Genomic DNA, 22,015 nt, shown 5'->3' on the forward strand with positions numbered 1-22,015 from the left:
GATGAAATAAATTTTGCAAGGGGATATGATAAAACTTTATCAATTTTTGCATGTTCTGGAGAAGTTGAAGAGAGAATCCCCCCTCATTCTATGTGTGAGAATTTAAGGTCATCCAATAAAACTGACGGGCCATAGATTCAAGATAGACAAAGGAACATTTCAGACAAATTAATTTATGGAACTCACTGCCACAAGATGTGATAGAGGGAGCATTGAAGAAATAAATCCCATTGCCATCAGTTAGGCTCATTTCATGTTTCTCATTGTTTGCACACCCGTGTTTGTATATCCATGGTACATCCCAACTCACAACGAGGCCTTTGAGGGTCACTAGGTAGGACTGCCAACTCTGGGAAATTCCTGGAGAATTGGGTGGAAGATGAAAAGTATTTGGGGAGCAGAGGGACCTCAGTGGGGTGTAATTCCATAGAGTCCACTTTCTAAAGGAACTAATCTCTGTTGTCTGGAGATCAGTTGTAATTCCAAAAGATCTCCAGGCCCCAACTGGAGGATAGCAACCCTATCACCAACCCACAAGGACTACCAAATGAAAGCCATACATTACTTGGAGTCCTTTCAGACAGCTGTGTGATTTTCTCCTACTATCCAGCTATAGAAACATTATGATCTTCATGGAAGGTCCTTGTATTTCTGGGTCAGGTTCTCACAAATACTGCGAGGTACGTGAAGCAGGGCATTTTGAAAGAGCAGGGCTTTTTTTGTTTTTGTATTTTTAGCAGGAACACAATTTTGGCTGGCTTGGAACCAGGGGGTGTGGCCTAATATGCAAATGTGTGAACCAATGGTGGCATCAGGGGTGTGACCTAAAATGCAAAAAGTTCCTGCTGGGCTTTTTCTACCCCCCCCCCCAAAGAAAAAGTCCCAGGAAAGAATATGATGTAGTGTTTCTGGAGGTCTTGCATGCCACTATCTATACGGATAGCACAACTATGATCCCTTTATATGTACAGTGGAAATACAGTGGTATTCAGGAGCCATGTGCAATGGCTGCTCAGACCCTTGAGTAGATGTCTGTGTGGAATTCCTTCACCCCTTCCAGTGGCTATGCACTAGGTAAAAGCTTAATCTACTCTGACTATTCCAAGTGCATGAGGATGAGTTTGCTAATTAGTGTTCCCTGTGAATTTGTATAAACCAATCTATTTATAATCTGGTCAGCTCCTGGATCTGTATTTAGGATGTAGCAAATGACTGAACCCCCTGGCAGCATGCACTTTATATTTTAATTATCCACAGTCATTCTAACACTTATGCATAGATCATAAATCACATCATAATGACTCTTATTTAATTGCTGGATTGGGACTGGAGTTAAGCAGTTATGAAGGGGATTAATAAAGTGATCTGGGCTTTCTCAGGTATTCATTTGCCACATCCTGGGTTTGAGTCGTGAAATAGGGTGGAACCTAGATATCTCCCAAAATTACAACTGATCTCCTGATAGGGTTGCCAGCTTCCAGGTAGGGTCTGGAGATCTCCCACTTTTACAACTGATCTCCAGCTGGCAGAGATCAGCTCCCCTGGAGAAAATGGCAGCTTTGAAGGGAGGACTCTATGCCATTGTACCATGCTGAGACTCCTCCTCTCCCCAGATTCACTTCAAAGTTTCCAGGTATTTTCCAACACAGACCTGGCAACCCTTATCTCCTGACTACAGAGATTATTTGCCCTGAAGAAAATGGCTGCTTGGAGGGTAGTCTCTATGGCATTCTACCCTACTGAGGACCCTCCTCTCTACAAACTCTGCTCACCCCAGACTACACTGACAAATCTCCAGGAATTTCCCAACCCAGAGTTGACAATCATAATGTGAAGGGAGTTTCTACCCCTTTGGAAGGACCAGATCTTTTAGAATGAAAGGAATTTTCCACTGCCCTATTATAAACACTTTGATTCTATATTTCAGAGGTGGCCAACGGTAGCTCTCCAGATTTTTTTTTGCCTACAACTCCCATCAACCTCAGCCATTGGCCATGCTGGCTGGGGCTGATGGGAGTTGTAGGCAAAAAACATCTGGAAAGCTTCAATTGGCCACCCCTGCTATACTTCATTCTCCCTATAAAGGAGAGAACAGAGAGGTAGGGAGGATTCAAACCCTCTACGAGGACCATCCACTTGACTGCTGAGCTTAACAAGGTATGGGGGCAGGGATGGCAGGGCCAGAGGCTCTAAGAGCTCCAGTGCCCCTGTCTGGAAGCCCATGCAATGTGGGGATTGCATTGGCTGGCTTACAGGCAACCAGTGTTCCCTCTAAGCTGAGTTAGTGTGAACTACCTCACACATTTTTGACCTCCAGCTCACACATTTTTGTCTTAGCTCAGGAAAAATAGCCCCAGAGCAAATTAAATTATGCAGTAGCTCACAACTTTAATGCCAGTAGCTCACAACTTTAATGCCAGTAGCTCACAAAGAAGAATTTTTGCTCACAAGATTCCATGGCTTAGAGGGAATATTGCAGGCAACCATCAAGGAACCAGACATTCTGAGATCCTGTCCTGTGCCCTTTGAGCCCCTGGTGTATTGTTGGAACTCTCTGTCTGGGGCAGTGATACTCTATATCATAAGTGGCCAACAGTAGCTCTCCAGATGTTTTTTGCCTACAACTCCCATCAGCCCCAGCCATTGGCCATGCTAGCTGGGGCTGATGGGAGTTGTAGGCAAAAAACATCTGGAGAGCTACCGTTGGCCACCACTACTCTATATTCTTGGTGTTTGGGGGGCACAGTGGGAGGGCTTCTAGTGTCTTGGCCCCACTGATGGACCTCCTGATGGCACCTGGGGTTTTTTTTTTGCCACTGTGTGACACAGAGTGTTGGGTTATATGGGCCATTAGCCTGATCCAACATGGCTTCTCTTATGTTCTTGAGCCCCTGGCCAATGCCTACTTTATTGATGGTGGGCAGGACACAGGCTGGCTGGTGCTACAGAGACACTGCCCTTTGCCCTTCTGCGTGATGCCCAGCTTGTTGGTGTCAGGTTGGGGCTGTAGAGTCTTGGCCTTTTAACAGCCCATCCAACACCAGCTGATGGAAAACCTGGAGGTGAGGAACTGATGGGAAGTGGAAGCTGTGCCAGCCTCCACTGAGGCAGCTCTACCCCAATGGGACCAGATGGGTACCAGCAAGTGAGAGTAACCTGCAGGAAAATGACCAGTGATAGGCATTTGGAAAGCAGTCACTGTCTTCTTGAGAGAACGATTCTTGAGAGAACGATTTCCTGGGACAAGCAGGAAACGTGTGCAGCAGAGAACAGGGCCAATGAGGACATGGCCAGCTTCTCTTGCCAGACCATGTTGGAGAGGGCTGGGGGAGATGAAGTGCCTGGGGCCAGGTCTCCCAGACACGTCTATGTCAAAGTTGGCTTACTTCTAATTAATTGTGCATAGAGTTGCAACCTTATTTGTCCTTTCCAACATTGTTTCTGTGTTGATTATATCCTTTTGGAGATGGGTCAACCCAATCACTACACGCTATATTGAATGTGGCCTCATGGTGGCTAGGATCAAAACAACCATGGGCAATTTGCCCACATTGAGGCTTCTTCATCCTCACATTGGCAACTATCCCTAACCTTAAAATGTCCCTCCCAAAGGTCAGGGGACCCTTCGGAGTGGCATTCCAAGGTGAGAGACAGACTACCATCCAAAAGAAAAACTGAAGAGCTGCCATACATACTTGCAAGAGCTTTCCTTGTGCACTTGAGCTTCTTTTTTGAATTGTGGCACATAGATTCAGGCAGGGCTTTTTTTGTAGCAAGAACTCCTTTGCATATTAGGCCACACACCTCTGAAGTAGCCATAGCCAATCCTCCAAGACCTTACTAGGCTCTTAGTACAGGGTCTGCTATAAGCTCCAGGAGGATTGGCTACATCAGGGGTGTGTGACCTAATATGCAAAGGAGTTCTTAATATTAAAAAAAGCCCTGGTGGTAAAACCATATCTTCCAGTGATTCCTAGAGAGAACTGATGTCACTTCTGGTCTTTCCTCAAAAGTGGCTAGGCTTGCCAATTCCCAGGTCCCAGCGGTGGTTCTCTTGCTTTCCCAGGCTCCTTCCCGCTCCCAGTCAGCTGACTGGCAGGGAGAAGCCCCACTCCCACAGCCACCATGTGCCTTTCCACCTCTGGAGGCTTCAAACTCCACTTGAAAAGGCTTCCTCTTGGAATGGTGTGTCTTTGTCTTTAAGGCTGAATGGGGGTGGGGGGGAGCAGGCAGAACAACATGGCTGCTCCCAGTGGCTGTGAAAGCAGCCCAGACCCTTATTGGTTGCACAATCTTTTCAGAGGTCGTTTGCATAGGAAAGGTAAACTTGAACCTTTGGTTGCTCTGTGTTACTTTGAAGAAGTTGGAAGTTCAGCAACTTGTGAGCAGAGATGCCAATCCCCTGCTTCAGAGTTGTCAGACAGAGGTGGGGAGGGAAATGTTTGCTGGGCACTTCATTATTCCCTATGGAGATGGATTCCCATAGGGTATAATGGAGAATTGATCTGGGGGTATCTGGGGCTCTGGAGAGGCTGTTGTTTGAGGTAGAGGCACGAAATTTTCAGCATAGCATCTGATGACTCTCTTCAAAACGCCTTCCAAGTTTCAAAAAGATTCTATGAGCCCCAAAAGAAGGTGCCTCTATCCTTCATTTTTTCTAATGTAGGGAAGGCATTTAAAAGATGTGCAGTTCTTTCAAATGTGATGGCCAGAACTCCCTTTGGAGTTCAGTTGTGCTTGTCACAACTTGGCTTATGGCTCCACCCCCAATGTCTCCTGGCTCCACCCCAAAGTCCCCAGATATTTCTTGAATTGGACTTGGCAACCCTATAGTTGGGCCAATGGCCATTTTTTGTTTATTTTTCTCCTAATGAGAAATGGGAGCAGAGAGTAGAGATCTCCCCCACCCCCAGTGAGGTGTGGCAGCCCTATTTCCTGCTGTAAATATGAAGTTTAAAAATGTGTCCCTTTGCAATGCTCTTCTGACATCCCCTTCTATTACTCTGAGGTTCTTCAGTTTGCATTAGTTTGTAGAGCTGAGCCAAAATTTCATCAGAAAATATTTTCAAAGCCATAAAAGGATGTGGGATGAAATTATCTTCTAAAGACTCCCCTCTTGTTTCCTTACATTTCCCAAACTGTTGCAAACTCTTGCATTCAGTTTTGGTTCTCAGTGTGACTTAACCAATTAGGGGTCCTATAGATTATATTATGGTGCCACATAGCCAATCAAATTTGGCTCTATGATAACATTATGAAGCCATATCTGAAGTCCTATCAGACAAAGAGCAATACTTCTTGCCCTCTACAGAGAATAATATTTTGACCCTTTTCCTCAACCCTCCCCCTGTTATTGCCAACCAGGGTCCCATGTTTCATAGAAAGTGAGGTGTGTGTTTTTCGTTCTGTAATGTGATTCCCCTGTACAATTTCAACTCAGTCTCATTATTTTACCTTATATATATAAGTGGGTGTGAGTGTAATGAGTGGATGGAACTGTTTCAGAGTAATTTGAGTCCAAGCCATGCCCAAATCTTTACTCTTTTGAGTGAAGAAAAACCTTGTTCTTAGTTTTAAAAATGCATTCGAGAGACACTGATCAGTCCCTAAGGGACTTTCAAGTATGGGCATGCATACAGTTTCCTAATCAGAAAAAAATAGGCTCCATTGCCCTATCGAGATCTCCACCAGCCTGTTGACAAGCAATGCCTATAATTAAATTAACCCACTAACTAGCCATGCAAATGCAAGCCGATAAGCACTAGCCAAACACAATGAGGAGCTGTCAAGAATTTCTCATAAATGACAATGTTGTCACTGGGAATTACTTCTCATCACTGTCATAACATTCCGTTTCTGTGTTGCCAGAAACACTGCTTTTTCCTGCCTAGATGTCATTCTGGGAACCTTCTGATTGTGTTCCAACTATATACCTATGTGGTATTTGCAGAAGAGCTTGCTAGAACTCCCACTGGGAACTTGAGCATACAACTAGCAACATGTGAAGCAGACACTGGAAATAAGACTCACTCTTTATTTAGGGATCAGCCAGTTTCCTTTATACCTTTCCTTCATTATTCCAAAAATTTATCTTGGTGCTGCTTGGCACTCCTTAATTTGGACTTGACTGGAAGGTTTTACTAGCATGCATGTGCACTCTTGTGCACTGGCAAAACACTACACAAAAAGAATCTTGATCCAGCTACATGTATAGTCACGGCAAGATAATTTTTTTGCAGTGTTATATCAATGTTTATATGCACACTGGCCATTTAAAGTCTTGCTTTCTACTCTTCACAAAAAACAGCTGACCATTGGAGAGCTCCCCTCTTCTCAGCTGTTTGGTTTAAATGGCTGGGAGCCATTTAAACCACTCCTTTCTGCTCACTGCTGCTTTTGGCGGCAAGTAGAAAGCAGGTGGTGAAATGGGTAAAAGCTATTTAATCTAAACACCTGAAAGTTAGGGAGCTCCCTGCTGCTCAGCTGTTTGATTTAAATGGTCCATTGCTTTCTGCTCCCCATGGAAAGTCACAGGGAGCAGAAAGCAGGAGTTTAAACTTCAAATGGCTCACAAAAAGATACAAAGCGGTTCAGTTTACAAACCAGCATTATCGATTCAGCCACAAACCACAAACCAAACCACAAAAATGCAGTTTGTGCTCATCCCTAATTACGACTTGACAGCGCACACAATGGGGGAAGGGGACAAAATGAATGGAATACAGTGAAATATATGGTAAATTGAATGTGCATTGTGTATCATACAACATGTTAAGAGAAATATAGAACAATAAGGGTGAAGCTCCAAAAACATCAGCTGTACCTGGAAACAAGATTGCAATGCTTTTTCTCTTACCCTTTCTCCAAGAAAGTTTAGAAGAACGTGTGTAGTTTTCCTGTCCTCCATTTTTGTCCTCATAACAATCATGTGAAGTAGGCTAAACTAGAAGGTTGCTGAGGCTTACTCAGTGAACTCTATGATTGAGTGGGGTTTTGAATCGAGGTTTCTCCAGTCCTGATCTCACACTCTAATCACACAGTGTAAGGCTACCTACATCACCTTAAAATCTGAACGGGGGTGTTGATTAGGATAATTTTCTATACATCTCTTATTAAATCTAACTTCTGGTCCAGGGATGTATTTTCAGACTCATGAATGTGACTGAGTAGCTTCTCCTAAAGAGGGACAGTTTCTCAGAAGCTTTTAGCAAGAGCAAGTTTTCCAGACAGGACATTAGACAAAGGAGTGTAATACTATAGTCTAAGAAGTTAGCCTGCTAGCCATTCCATTGTATGTTTTTTAAAGTAACGTCACTTCCTTTCAGATCACAGTGGAGGTCACTTTCACTCACACTTATAAATGGTTCAACTGGTAGCACCGCTGCAAGTTTCTATCACATAATAAGATGGTTCTCATATGCACACAGACCAAGTGGCTGGTACATCATGTAAACACTTGATGGCAATGGAGTTTGCAGCTGCAAAAACATTGTGCTCATGGGTTACAGACTTGAGTTTCCTCACTCACTCTAGGGTGCTAAAAGCTCAGCATGACTCACACTTTACAGATGTTAATTAGTTCTCCTTATCTGGTGTCACACTACATCTTCTTTGGTTAGATCTGATTCTGTGCTGATCCTTCTCTGCCCATCTGTCTACAGCTGGGAGTAGTCCTCGCCCACTCTTATCATGATTCTTGTTTCTAACTGGTCTCTCTTTGTAACACCTCTCCACACCCATCTGTGTCCTATGGATGTATAATCTATGCATCAGAAAAAGCTGGCTATGATTCACCAAAGCTCATGCTGGAATACATTTTGTTAGTCTTTAAGATAGCACTGGACTCCAGTTTAACAGTGTTAAAGGCTCCCAGTTATCTTGAGTGGGGAATCAAGAGGCTACACAAGAGAGGTTAGCTACCTTTGGATGAGAGAGCACCCAAGACTGATGGTGCCTTTGCAATATTTACTCTATTTACAAATAGCTAAGCAGATTATCCCAGTAGCCCCATGGTGCAGAGTGGTAAACTGCAGTATTGCAGTCCAAGCTGTGCTCACGACCTGAGTTCAATCCCAGCAGAAGCTAGGTTCAGGTAGCTGGCTCAAGGTTGGCTCAGCCTTCCATCCTTCCAAGGTTGGTAAAATGAGTACCCAGCTTGCTGGGGGTAAAGTGTAGATGACTAGGGAAGGCAATAGCAAACCTGTTGGGTTTTTGATGCAATTTCACTTCCTGTTGTCATGAGTTAATTAAGTGTTTGTATATGCATGCTGATGTTTAGCCAGTGAGTAGGTAGAGCCAATGAGAATGTTTGCACATACTTCCTGCCAAGGCTAGGTGTCAATATGCATAGTTACCATTGAGGGAGAGCCCTAATAGGCTAATCCATATATTTGGGTGGTGGTCTAGGGGAAAACATTTGGTCAGTTTTATTGCCCTTTGTGTTAAGCCCTTAGATCTCCATGCAGTTGAAGTTAAGACTCGAGAGAGTCGAGATGTAGTCTAGAAGCTAGATAGGATATTGAATCCTTCTTTGTTTTCTAGAATCCCAGTCATACCTTTTCCTCATTAATAAAGTAAACTACTTTTTATTCTTAAACTAAACCGTGTGCCTGGCTGTTATTTGTGATTCTCTCCACGTTACTCTGCTAATAGTATGACTAAACCCTAACAAAACCACCCTGTAAAAAGTCTGCCATGAAAACATCATGATGCAACATCAACCCATAGTCAGAAATGACTGGTGCTTGCACAGGGGACTACCTTTACCTTTAAGCAGAATATAATTTAAGCAGCCAAACCATTGCTTCTGCATCCAAGTCCTAAAGAGCTTAGACTCTACAGACAATTCCCCTTCACTGCTTTCAAGTCTAGCTAAATTCCTTTAAATTTGCTACATTTTCTCTTCCCCATAGCTCTGATTGGTTTCTCATTCAGAAGGCCGAAGACAGATTTCCAGACATTAAGGAAAACATCTCCAGTCATTAAGAAACATTAACCTTCTTTTTTCATGTCCCTAAATACCCATTAGTCTGTCATTTGAAACCATGAGGGCAGGGCCATTCCTGCTAATCAAGATAGCAAAACTCAGAGATGCTGCCATCACATGTACCTGCTGTATGGATATGGTTCTGATTCACACTGCACTGAAAGCCTGCCAGTGAATTTCACACCATTGCATGGAGGACAACAGTGGCATCTCATGTGCTAAGCAGACCCTTGTTGTTGCATTGCATTATGCAACATTAAGGTGCCCCTCCTCCTGTTTTCCTCATACTTCACAAAGTTCCCATTTACACTATCTGCAATTCTGGTATTTTATTTTTCCCACTTAATTCAGTACTAATTTTGTTACTTACATAATCAAATAGATATAGTGTTTCAGCAGTATGCTGAAGGTTTGGCAACAGCAGTTCAGCAAGAGACACACTGGTTTTCAGTCAACATCTAGTTGCAGTTTCATCTGAAGTTCCCAGGAATGAGTTAGGTCCAAAGGCAAAGATGGAAATTATTCTGTTTTGCAGTAACTGCTGCTTTTGTTCTTTGCATATTCTAAGTTCTCCCCTGGAACTTCCGCAAGGTTCTTTCTTTCTTTCTTTCTTTCTTTCTTTCTTTCTTTCTTTCTTTCTTTCTTTCTTTCTTTCTTTCTTTCTTTCTTTCTTTCTTTCTTTTTCAGTGAGCCAAACACAACCTATTGGACTGCCAAATTTCTAGTTAGCATGTTTTCCTTTAGGAAATAAGGTATTATTCTTTTAGGCATTGCTTAAGATCATTTGACCATAGGAGCTCTAAAAAGGAAAGTAAGTAAGTGAATAAATAGTTCATAACTAAGCACAGAAGTATTGGTTTGTTTGTACTCATCTTCCAACACAATAAATGGCTATTAACATGTTACCATGTATTTGGTGATTTGTTTTATCTGTCTACAGGGGCCTTTTGCTGATTAGCAGTTGGAATGCTATAAATAATAATCATTTTCAATTAAAATAAGCCCCTCTACACATGCATACATTTATTAAATTTTCTGTGATGGTAAGCAAAACATATTGTTGTGCTGTTATAGATCAAGTGGTGTTAATTCATGGTAATGAAGTGCTGAGGGAGAGTCAACACTTTCCCCAAACACTGCATTTTCACTTTAATTGAAGGAAACGTTTTGTAGTCTTTGCTACATTGGAAACCTACTGTGTCTTTTTGGGAGAACACTCGCATTGTGATGTGAAAACTAGTATGATTTATAGTGACTGGACATGTAAGAATAATGCAGGTTTAAACCCCTGTTCATGACTTTGGAACAGTCCAGCCTACCATATAGGATGGCTGTGATTCAAAATTGATGGGGACAGAAGAGATTGTGTATGCCATCTATTTATTTCTGAACTCTTCAGAGAAAGGGTGCAATAAAAATTAAATAGCTGTCCTCCTAAGAGCAAACTTGATGATTCTATGTCTTATTGGGCGGGTAGCAAATGAAGATAAGGCAGGGCAACTGGCAGCTCCTTATTTTATTTTATTTTATTTTATTTCTTTTAAAAAAAAATCTGCACCAAAAGAAAATGACTGTGGGATATGTACCATGAAGTATGCCTGCCCACCCCCATCATAATTACCTCATTCTGCTCCCAGTCCAGAGTAATATAAATAATCTTTGAAGCAGTCATGCCACTTGGGAGCTAATCAGGTCTTGGTGGGAGGGTTTACAAAACTGAGAAGATATCGCAGGTGGAGATTTTTATAGATTTGACATTTTAATGGGATTTTGACATAATTTTATATGTTCTGTTATTCTGAGGCAGAACCAGCTAGCCATCCAAATAAATAAAGAAAATACAAATATAAGAACTCTGCTGGATCAGTTAGTCTTGTATCCTGTTATCTACAGCGTGGAGAACTCAAAAGCTTGGGACCACTTTATGGTGATTTAGTTGATCCTAATAAAAGGGTCTGGTGGTGTTGTTGTTTTGCCATGATTTCACAAAAGAGTTTTACAGTTCCTGTGCAGAGCTGCTCTCCAGGGCTTTTTTGGTTGCAAAAGCCCACCAGGGACACAGTTGCATATTAGACCACACCCCTCGCTCCAAGCCAGCTGAAACTGTGTTCCTCTGCATTCCCACTCAAAAAAGCCCTGCTCCAAACATTACCCATAATCTCTCAATACACACAGCTGCTATTTTTTTTTTAATTGAGCAACCAGTGTATTTTTCCACTTTGGGACATTTAAATCTGTACCTTCAAAAATTGGCCTTTCTGATTAGACGCACCAATGCTGGATAATGCATGCACCGTTCTGTTCACCCAAATGGCAGTGGTGCATAACACTCCCCTTATGCACATCTGGATCACCAAAATCATAACAAATGAACAGGGCTATTATGAAAAGTCAATGGAACACCTGGTCATAGATCTATCCCAGACCCTATATTTTTACTTCTATCGTCGTCATTCCTCTTGCTTCATGTTTCTGAAGCTCTTTAGTGCATCCTCAAGAATGATTCACTGATCTCCCAAGAAAAGTAGATTCCTGAAAGGCTCCAGTCATTTGCAGAGAATGTGGCAGAAAGGGAACATTAGTTAAGGCATGGAAAGATAGATGAGCATCCTTTTTTTTCTTTTTTCTTTTTTTGGCTTTCACAATGATATCTAGAAAAGGATGCTTTGGTGATGAAGTGTGTTTCAAGCAGCCTTGCCTTTTTATTTCCCTACTCAGAGCTCTGACAGGTGTTTCCTCCGGGGCATCGAAGCTTCCTATAACATTTGAGTGAAGGGAGATATCATCTGTGACAGCTTGTGTACATAGATCATGGTTTTATGATGATGGGAAAGTGTGCACTGATTGATTTGCTGAGCTGGGCTGAGTTAAAAGAGATTGCAAGAAGATAGCTTCCTTCTTGCCAAAACACAATTTAATCACCAGCTGACCAATCCATCATCTGGGCAGGAGGGAGGAGGTTTCAACTGCTGGGGAGGTGCCATATGACTAATGGACAGAAATGTCTATTCTTGGCATCGGCGCACTGAGAGACACCAGCTAATTTATTCTCCCACATTATCCTCTACTATCAGTGATTTCCTTTCAAGAAACCCATTCAAAATGGCAAAAAGAAAGAGGAAATGTGGCCTTGCATGGCAGTTGCTTTCTACTGCATAAAATCAAGCCCAAAGATGCATTCAAACACCAGCTTTTCAGAGATGGCTGGAAAGGTGTCTGGCAAGGACCCATCAGTCATGTCTGGCTTTACTAACTGGGGATGATTTAGAATTTCTCCTCCCAGCTGTTTGGGCCCAAAGAATCTCTGTTTCAATATCACTTCTTTTTGCAAATCAATGCTGTGATTCTTTATTTTGGCACCCATTTGTGTTTCCTTGTGCTGAATTTTTCTTGCAAAATGCACGTGTATGTTTTTCAATGTTGGGCATCAATAAATTGGCATTATTTGTTAGGTCAGCATTACATGCATCAATTATATGTATTGCAAGTACAAATATTGCATAAACTGCATAGGGAAAAAAATCAAATCCAGATTTTAATTCAAGGCCAAAAGGGTATTTGGAAAGGGTCTGGAATGTATTGCTTTATTAAATGACAATTCCAGTGTGCTGTTAGTGGCTGGACTAGGATCCTGGAGATCTAAGATCAGATCCCCATTCTGTCATGAAACTTGCTAGGTGACTTTAAGCAAGTTACTCCATTCCAGACTAGCTTACCTCAAAGGGCTGTTGTTGTGAGGATAAAATGAAGGAGGGGAGAACAATGTATGATGCCCTGCGCTCTTTGAGGAAGGGCAGATAAAAAAACTGCATTTAATTATTCATATACTCATTCCATTTATTTTCTGCCCATCTCACTGAGACTCAAAGTGGTTTATGCAATATAAAACAATACAACTAGAGCAGTATAATAAATGCAATCAAGAATGTAATAAAATAGGATTATAAAATTAAGGGATAATACATTAAAATATATTGCATACTATAGGACAGTATAATAATACAACATTCAATGAACACAAACGAGACCAAATTAGAGAAAGTAGAGAAATCACCTTTGTTTGTTATTAGTTTTGGCTCTTGTTTCATGAACTGAACTTTGTGAATGAACCGCCATGAGCTTTTAGGGCAGTAAAGGTTCATGGGGAGCAAAAAGCAGGGGTTTAAAAGCTTTGATTTCTCCTCCCCACAAAAGCCTCCCAAACATCCCTGTGAAAACTGCCAAAAGATTGGAAACAGCTGAGACATGGAAGCAAGCAACCCCTGTGACTCAGCAGTTTCTGATCCTAAACAGCTGAGCCACAGGGACAGCCTAGGGTTGCCAAGTCCAATTCAAGAAATATCTGGGGACTTTGGGGGTGGATCCAGGAGACTTTGGGGGTGGAGCCAGGAGACACTGGGGGGCGGAGCCAGGAACAAGGGTGTGACAAGCATAATTGAACTCCAAGAGAGTTCTGGCCATCACATTTAAAGGGGCAGCACACCTTTTTAAATGTCTTCCTTCCATAGGAAATAATGAAGGATAGGGGCACCTTCTTTTGGGGCTCATAGAATTGGACCCCCTGGTCCAATCGTTTTGAAACTTGGGGGGGTACTTTGGGAAGAGGCACTAGATACTATATTGAAAATTTGGTGCCTCTACCTCAAAAAACAGCTCCCCCAGAGCCCCCGAAACCTCCAGAACAATTCCCCATTATACCCTATGAGAATCGATCCCATTATACCCTATGAGGCGTTTCCCTCTCTCTTTCCCCCCCCCCTCTTTCTGGCCAGTCTGAAGCAGCAGATCAGCCTCTCTACTCACCATTTGCTGCCAGCTTCTTCACAGAAACACACACAGACACGCCATCCTAAATGGAAGCCTTTCAAGTCAAGCCTCTGGAGGTGCAAAGGCACATGGTCCTTTGTGGGCAGGGCTCCCTCTCTCCCCCCTCCCCCACCAGCCAGCTGATTGGGACCAGAAGCAGCCTGGGAAAACTGAAGAAAGGCTGCTGCGATCGGGGCTGGTGGGAAGGGCAGGGCAAGGAGAAGCTGCTGAGATCGGGGCTGGGTGGGAAGGGCCGCCATTCCCCGCCCCTCCCCCTGCTTTCCAGATTTTTGGCTACCGGGGGAAGAAGGCTCCAAATTGGGGGTCACCAGGCAAGGCGGGGGATTTGGGAAGCCTAGGACAGCCTGCTCCCACAGGCTCAGCTGTTTAGAGCCTCAAACAACTGAGCTGCTTTGGGCATGAAACATGGCTCAGCTGTTTGGGGCATGAACCTGGTTTGGTTCATATGCAAGATGAATAGGTTTGTGGGTTTAGTTTGTGGTTTGCCCGTAGACCATGAATCAAACCGCATTTCTTTATTATTTTTAAAAACAAAATAATAACATAAGAGGGGTACTGAAGTGAAGAAAGGAGTTATATAGGGATTATAACACAACTATATTCATGCAGGATATACTAAAGAGGTTTCCAGAAGAGTTAATGAAATGTAAATTTGATAAATATGGAGTTATCAATATAGTAATGTGCAATTTCCTTTGTAACTTTGTTTGAATGTTGGTTTATGGATGCAAAATTGATCTCACACACGAGGTGTGCAGTTCTGGTCGCCGCACCTCAAAAAGGATATTATAGCTTTAGAGAAGGTGCAGAGAAGGGCAACTAGAATGATTAAAGGGCTGGAGCACTTTCCCTATGAAGAAAGGTTGAAACGCTTGGGACTCTTTAGCTTGGAGAAACGTCGACTGCGGGGTGACATGATAGAGGTTTACAAGATAATGCATGGAATGGAGAAAATAGAGAAAGAAGTACTTTTCTCCCTTTCTCACAATACAAGAACTCGTGGGCATTCGATGAAATTGCTGAGCAGACAGGTTAAGACGGATAAAAGGAAGTACTTCTTCACCCAAAGGGTGATTAACATGTGGAATTCACTGCCACAGGAGGTGGTGGCGGCCACAAGTATAGCCACCTTCAAGAGGGGTTTAGATAAAAATATGGAGCACAGGTCCATCAGTGGCTATTAGCCACAGTGTATGTGTGTATATAACATTTTTTGCCACTGTGTGACACAGAGTGTTGGACTTGATGGGCCGTTGGCCTGATCCAACATGGCTTCTCTTATGTTCTTATGTTCTTATGAGTTGTTTGTAATGCTTGGAATGAAACCCCCTATGTTTGTCATGTTAGTTAAGTTTAAAAATTCAGTAAATTTAAATTGGAAAAAAGAGGTAATGACTTCTCCCCAACATCCCCTTCCTTAGAGTTGTTAAGAAATTCTCTCCAATAACTTCATTATAACATATTCTATTGCACACTATATTGCATCAGTACTACATACTTGTTATAACTTTAAATATACCAAAATTAGAAGAAATTGATATTCAAAACTTTTTTTTCTACATTAAACTACATTTTTATGTCTTACAATACACTTATAGACCATTTTTGAACGGTTTCTCATTCTAAGTTTATTTCCTGCTGGCATAATAGACACTCCACCTCAGACATTTTCTGCAATATTCATCATTAATACATATTCTGTTTTACATATTTCAACAGTTTGGTGTAGTGGTTAAGAGCATGGACTGTAATCTATGAGAACCGAGTTTGATTCCTCACTCCTCCACATGCAGCTGCTGGTGTGACTTTGGGTCAGCCACAAGTTCTCAACAGAGCTGTTCTCTCAAGAGCTGCTCTCTGAGGTCTCTCAGCTCCACTGACCACATAGAGTGTCTGTTGTGGGGAGAGGAAGGAAAAGGAAATTGTAAGCCACTCTGAGACTCTGAGTGAAGGGCAAGGCATAAATCGAATATCCTACTCCTTCTCCTCCTCTGCTTCATTGTCATCAATACTACGTATACCAAAGTGTAAAGGAAAATCTATTATCTATCTCATGATAAAAAATAAAAAATAAATATTTTGTTCAAAATCCACTTTTTTATACATTTATATTCAAAATGTATTCTCCTTTTTCTGCATTATATTACATTACATTAATATGCCTTACAATACATTTATAGACTATTTTAAAACTGCTTGTCATTCTGTCTCCTGCTTGTGAACTGCATTGTAGTTTGTGCCCATCCCTAACAAAAAGAGTGCCAACTTTTAAATTCAGTCTTGCCCACTTTCCTCGCCTTATTACAGCCCCTACCCCAGCATGTTTGAGCTATAACAATAAACTATGGTTTGCTGCTGCATGAAGAAGGCTGAGGGATCTGCAGGCTCATGCAGTACCACCTCCTCCTTATTCATGAGAAGCTCAATATTTTGGTGTTTGTAATAATCCAGACTTTGGCATTATACTTTTGGGTGATGGGGGGTAATGATCAGTGAAAGAGCATCTACTTTGTATTCATGAAGTCCAATGTTCCATTCCTGGCAACACCAGTCAAGAGGATCATGTTACTAGGTGATGTAACACCTCTGCCCAAACCCTGGGGACCTGTAGACAATACTGACTTTGATAGGCAAATGATTGGACTCAACATAAGGTAGACTAATATGTTCATGTCACTGGCAAACCATGGTTTGTATTTGTCCAGCAAACCAAAATTCCAAACTAGGGACAAATCAAAATTTGAAATCTGGATTTTCTGGAATGATCAAACAATACTTTGCCAGTAACAATAGAGCCATGCCTTGCGATATACTCAGGGAGAAAAGGCTAGTATCCTGTTTCACATAGTGGCCAATCAGTTGTGCTGGAGGCAGTGTTCCCTCTAAGCTGAGTTAGCATGAGCTAGCTCACAGATTTTTAGCCTCCAACTCACATGGTTTTGTCTTAGCACAGGAAGGATGGCCCCAGAGCACACTAATTTATGTAGTAGCTCACAACTTTAATGCCACTAACTCACAACTTTAATGCCAACAGCTCACAAAGTAGAATTTTTGCTCACAAGCCTCTGCAGCTTAGAGGGAACATTGGCTGGAGGACCAACAAAGAGATAATAGAGACCAAGGCCTCTGTGATGTTGTCTTCTAGCACTAATATTCAGACGTTTACTGCCTCTGATTGAGGAGGTTCTCTTTGGTAAATTCAGCCAGTAACAGTTGAAGGACATGTCCTCAGTTAATCTGTGTAAGTCCCTCTTAAAGTCACCTGTGTTTGTGGTTTACTATATTCACTGGTAGTGGATTCACAATGAATTATTCGTTGTGTTTCCTCACTTCTACTATGATCACCACAACTTCAACTTCATGTTATGTTCCTGCTGGCTGAAATTAATACCTACGTTTACCTGGGAAACTGCTCTTTATGGAGAAGTCATGGTTTATGATGTTAATGTCACATCAACCAGGCCATACTGTTTCCTACTAATCCATCATTTTGTCCACCTAGAGGTTCACCAATCGTAGAAGGAAAAAAAAGTGAAGGCTTGCTAGACTCTACAGGAATGTTCCATTGGTGTGAAGCTGTGCCTTTTGAAAAGGTCCTCTTGGTAGGTACAGCACATATAATGGAAGGTAGGGGCTGTGATTTTAATTTCTGCATGACATGGAAATGCAGTCAATGCTGGGGAAAGTTTCACCTTCTTAAAATATATGGGTTTTTTTTTTCTATTTTAAAACCTTTCAGCATGCTAATTCCAGCCTGGGAACTTTCTGAAGACTAGGGGGCAGTGCCCGGGGAAAGCAATGTTTTGAGAAGGGAGGGAACTCAGTCAGGGTGTGGTGTTACTCTAGAGCTTCCATCTCTCCTAGACTCTCTGGTATACCATAGATTTCACCCTGTAAAGGTGCCAAGGGAACTGTAGTCTAGAGATGAGTTGCAATTCTGGGAGAACTCCAGGTCATTTACCTTGAGGTTGGTGACCCAGCACTGATCTGGGCCTCTGTTTCTAGATTACTATATGGATTGCCTTTCTGCTGCCCTATGCTGAGCCACTGGGAGAAATGCCAGCATCCTGCTAAATTCAAATAGATTTGAAACTCTAAAACATGAAGCTGTTACTTATTTTACTTTGGGGATATATTAGTAGGTTTTGTTTTGTTTTTTAAAAAATAACTTTTCCCTGATAAAATCAAGAATAAAAGAGAATGATTGATTGATTGGTTGATAGAAAACATTTATATCCCATCTAAATGGATCCATATGGTGGCTTACAATAAACTATAAAACAAATATGCAAAAAAAAAATCTGCAAAGAGACACATTTAATCTAAAATGACATGTTTCCAGAAAAAAAATAAATGAAAAGGCAGCAGCCACAAATTACACTTCCTAGACTTCTCCTAAAAGGCACTACCTTTCCTTTGTGCTGAAATACTGCCGGCAAATAGCTCAGGAGTAAAAGACATGGTTTGCATGAAGAAGAACCCAGGATCAATCCCCCAGCACTGGAATTAAACCGAGATTTAGTATCCCAAAGAGAGACAAACCATTTTTGCCCAAATGTTTGCATAATGAAGTGGAGTTAAGTTCAAGACTTCCCAAAACAAAATGTCTTCAATTATGCTTCATACAAAATGGGGGAGTCAGGGGAGGATGTCAGCGCAGCCTTGTAGACAAACTTCTTTTGGGGTTAGATCCAGCCAGAGATTTCACTCAGTCTCTCCCAATTCCCCACCCCATATGGCTTTTGTACCTGCAGGTCCCATAATTCTTAGCATAGCCTTTTTGAGTGGTCAAAGGAGGTGCCTCATTATTTCCTGTAACCAGCAGGAAAGACTGTTGGATCCAACCCTTTGTCATTACATTCAAATGCAACCTCAGTTTTCCTAAATTCCATCTGTCTGTTTCCATGCTCCAGTTGATGCAATAGAGCAGTTGTAGTATCCACTTCCTATATATATTTTCTCACCCTACTTCCTTCAGTTGCTGCTGCAGTTCTTTCATTTCTTTGTGTTACTTTGGTTGTTTAAAATTGAATTTGCATTGTTATATGTACCCATCCATTTAGACTTCTTGTTAATATTATGCATCTTTCACCTTAGACTCTGACTACATTGGAATCCCAGAACCCAGTTCCTTCACAACCAGGGAAACCAGCTACTTTATTTATCAGTCTCAAGACCTTCCATTCTCCCTACATCTGTTGTGTAGGTTTCTGCACCCTACATCTCAGGCATCATAACTTCAACCTGTACTAGTATTGTTAGTGTTTCTGGGATACAACCCCCAGACCTGTGCAGAGGAAGCCCAAGCATGAAAATGTCCAGAGATTTCTTTCTTTAAAAGAATCTGAATTTTGCCATTTTGTTTACAGGGTTTTTTACACTTTGTAATTTTTTTTTTAGTGTAACTTGCATCTGCATAATTCAGTCCAGGGTGTATAATTCAGTCCGGGGGGGGGGGGAGGAGCATGTCTCTGTGTACTGCTCTGAGGGGGAGATGATGCTAGAAATCTTAAGGAGATGAGTGGGTCATCTCCTGACAATTAATGCCAGTGAAGAAAATATCCACCAACCATGCTGATTTGACAATAAAATAAGGGAATAGCCAGCAGACAAAGCTGATTTCATTAAGCTGAACACGTTGAGCAGCTGCAAATTCTTCCTTCACATTTAAATAACTGGTACAAATCTGCAGTGCTTAAGTTGACTCAGCAAACTGCCAGACATTGCCAGCATCCTTAGGTCTGTCATGGGCATTGTCATGGGACTAGTTTCACAGGTGCCAGGGTGCAAAAAACTGGCAGTTCCTGGTGAAAAGTTCACTTAAACTGGCTTAGCACAATCAAGGGGTCACTGAGCACAATCAAGGGGTCACGGTCATTACCATATAATGAAGAAAAATGGGTCCATGACAAGCATCTTGGGGTGAAGACTGACATCCGGTCTAATGTGTGGTAGAAGTGGTTTAAACATAGTACTTGCTGCATTCTGAAGTAAGGGCTTTCAGGTCAGGATATGGGTGATCAGAACACTTCCTCTGCACTTAGAATGTCTGGCCGCCTCTGACCCACAATCTAGGGTGGTTTTTTTTAATTGTTCCCATTAAAAGGCCTACAGAATGGATCATTTCAATTGTTTAGCATCTCTTGACAGACCAATAATTGGATTTAAGGCACGTTCCACTAAATAGAACTCGAGGTTTCATTATTCAGTTTAGACTAATCCAATTAGTTAGAGATGATCATTTAATTTGGCTATGATTCTAATCAGTCATCAGCAAAGTTCCCCTGACATGAGTCTTTTATTTCCTTCAGAAGAAAACCATCGCGGCAAAAGTATGAACACATGAGTTTGACAGCTCCTGATTGGGGATGTGGACATATACCATGTACCAATCATGTAAAGGTTCCCTCAGTCACACCTAATTAATAGTTGCTTTGTCACATCACATGCACAGTGATTATACAAAAATTAGTGTTGTGTGCTATGAAACAACGCGATTTTCCTCATAGAACTCTAATCTGTATGTAGCTAACAGGAACATATATTTATCTGGAAAACAAGGAGCTGAATCCAGGCTTCAGATTCAGCAAGAGCTCACAGGAGCACAGCTCCTGAACCTTTCTGAGGGTTCCCTCTCTTCCTCCCCACCTATCTTGTCCATTGAACAGTAGGTGCAGCTGCATAACAATTAGGGTTGCCAAGTCCAATTCAAGAAATATCTGAGGACTTTGGGGGTGGAGCCAGGAGACATTGGTGTGGAGCCAGGAGCAAGGGTTTGACAAGCATAATTGAACTCCAACTGACTGGCATTTAAGAACTTTGGAGGAAACCCGTCACCATCAGATTAACACCAAATTAATAGACTGTTTCTGTTCTTTGTCTTAACTGTCTTAATTGTCTTAATTGCTTTAAGTACTGTAAATTATTGAATATGTATTTTAATATTTATTAATGTTATTGTTCTATGCTTTTATGTTGTAAGCCGCCCTGAGCCTGCCTTGGTGGGGACGGCGGGATATAAATCAAATAAATAAATAAATTTCGCTCCCCCCCCCCTGCTGCCCCTGTTTCTGGAGACTCTGAAGTGAGGGATTGGCATCTCTACTCACGAGTTGCTGCCAACTTCTTCAAAGTAACACAGACATACCATCCCAAGAGGAAGCCTTTCCAATCAGAGACTGAAGCCTCCAGAGGTGGAAAGTCACATGGTGGCTGTGGGGGAGGGGCTTCCCCCCACCAGCCAGCTGACTGGTGGCAGGAAGGAGCCTGGGAAAGTGGAAGAACCCCTGCTGGGACCTGGGGATTGGCAAGCAGCCAGCCAGCCAGCCACACCCCCAGCACACTCCCAGCAGCGCTCATTAACCCCTGGGGAAGCCCATGCTACCCTTTCTCCACTTCTTGTGTGATTTTGGGTGTCAGGTGGCTTGCTGGCCTTTTGACTGGGGGTGGGGGCTAGCCCAGGAGACTCCCTGGAGAGCAAGGCTTGCTTGGGCTGACTGGATTTCTAGCCAGCCCAAGCAGGCCTTGCTTGCCTGGGGCTCTCTTTTCTTGCATTGGGTTGCTTTTGGCTGGGGTAGGGCATATGCTAATGAGTTATGCTAATGAGCTCCACCACCTATTTTTCTACAAAACAACCCCTGGCTGAATCCAACCAGCTTTTCTGCTGGTGAATAAAAGAAACTTCTTCTTGACCACCCAAAAGGGCTATGCTGAGAATAATGGTCCTCTGGCCTGGAGAAGGACATCTTTCACTGTAAGACCCAACCATCCCACCACCTATCAGCAGGCCAGCAGAAGGAAACTTACCCTGCAAAAGGGGGAGATCCATCTGACATGTAGTGAGATGTCTATGTTCACTGTCCACATGACCCAGAAGTGACATGATTACTTCCAAGCCATCAGGATAATGCTCTGGTATTAGGGCAAAACCTCTATGGTAGAAGCCACATTTACCATAGAGTTTTTGCCAAATACCAGAGCATTGCCCTGAAGTTATAATATCACTTCCGGGTCATGTGGTCAGTGATGTAGCCATGTTGCCGCACATCAGTTGGATCTCCATGCTGCTCCTGGTAAGTCCCCCATCCCCTCCAGTTGCCAGGAGGGACATGACAACCCTAGCCTGATCTCATTAAATCTTGGCTGCTAAGCAGGGTTGGCCCTGGTTAGTATTCAGATGGGAAACCACTATGGATGTCCAGA

General features: G+C 42.4%; 1 protein-coding gene across 1 annotated transcript in view; it reads left to right on the plus strand.

The window, feature by feature from the left end:
- The window catches only part of KCNU1 (potassium calcium-activated channel subfamily U member 1), a 178,393-nt gene that overhangs the window by 123,548 nt on the left and 32,830 nt on the right, over nucleotides 1-22,015 (plus strand). The window contains exon 22 of the mRNA XM_060251612.1: nucleotides 17,316-17,415. Coding sequence (XP_060107595.1) covers nucleotides 17,316-17,415 — 100 coding nt within the window. The remainder of the gene's footprint in view (nucleotides 1-17,315; nucleotides 17,416-22,015) is intronic.

Source organism: Heteronotia binoei, chromosome 12 (genome assembly GCF_032191835.1).
Source record: "Heteronotia binoei isolate CCM8104 ecotype False Entrance Well chromosome 12, APGP_CSIRO_Hbin_v1, whole genome shotgun sequence".
Taxonomy (NCBI): domain Eukaryota; kingdom Metazoa; phylum Chordata; class Lepidosauria; order Squamata; family Gekkonidae; genus Heteronotia; species Heteronotia binoei.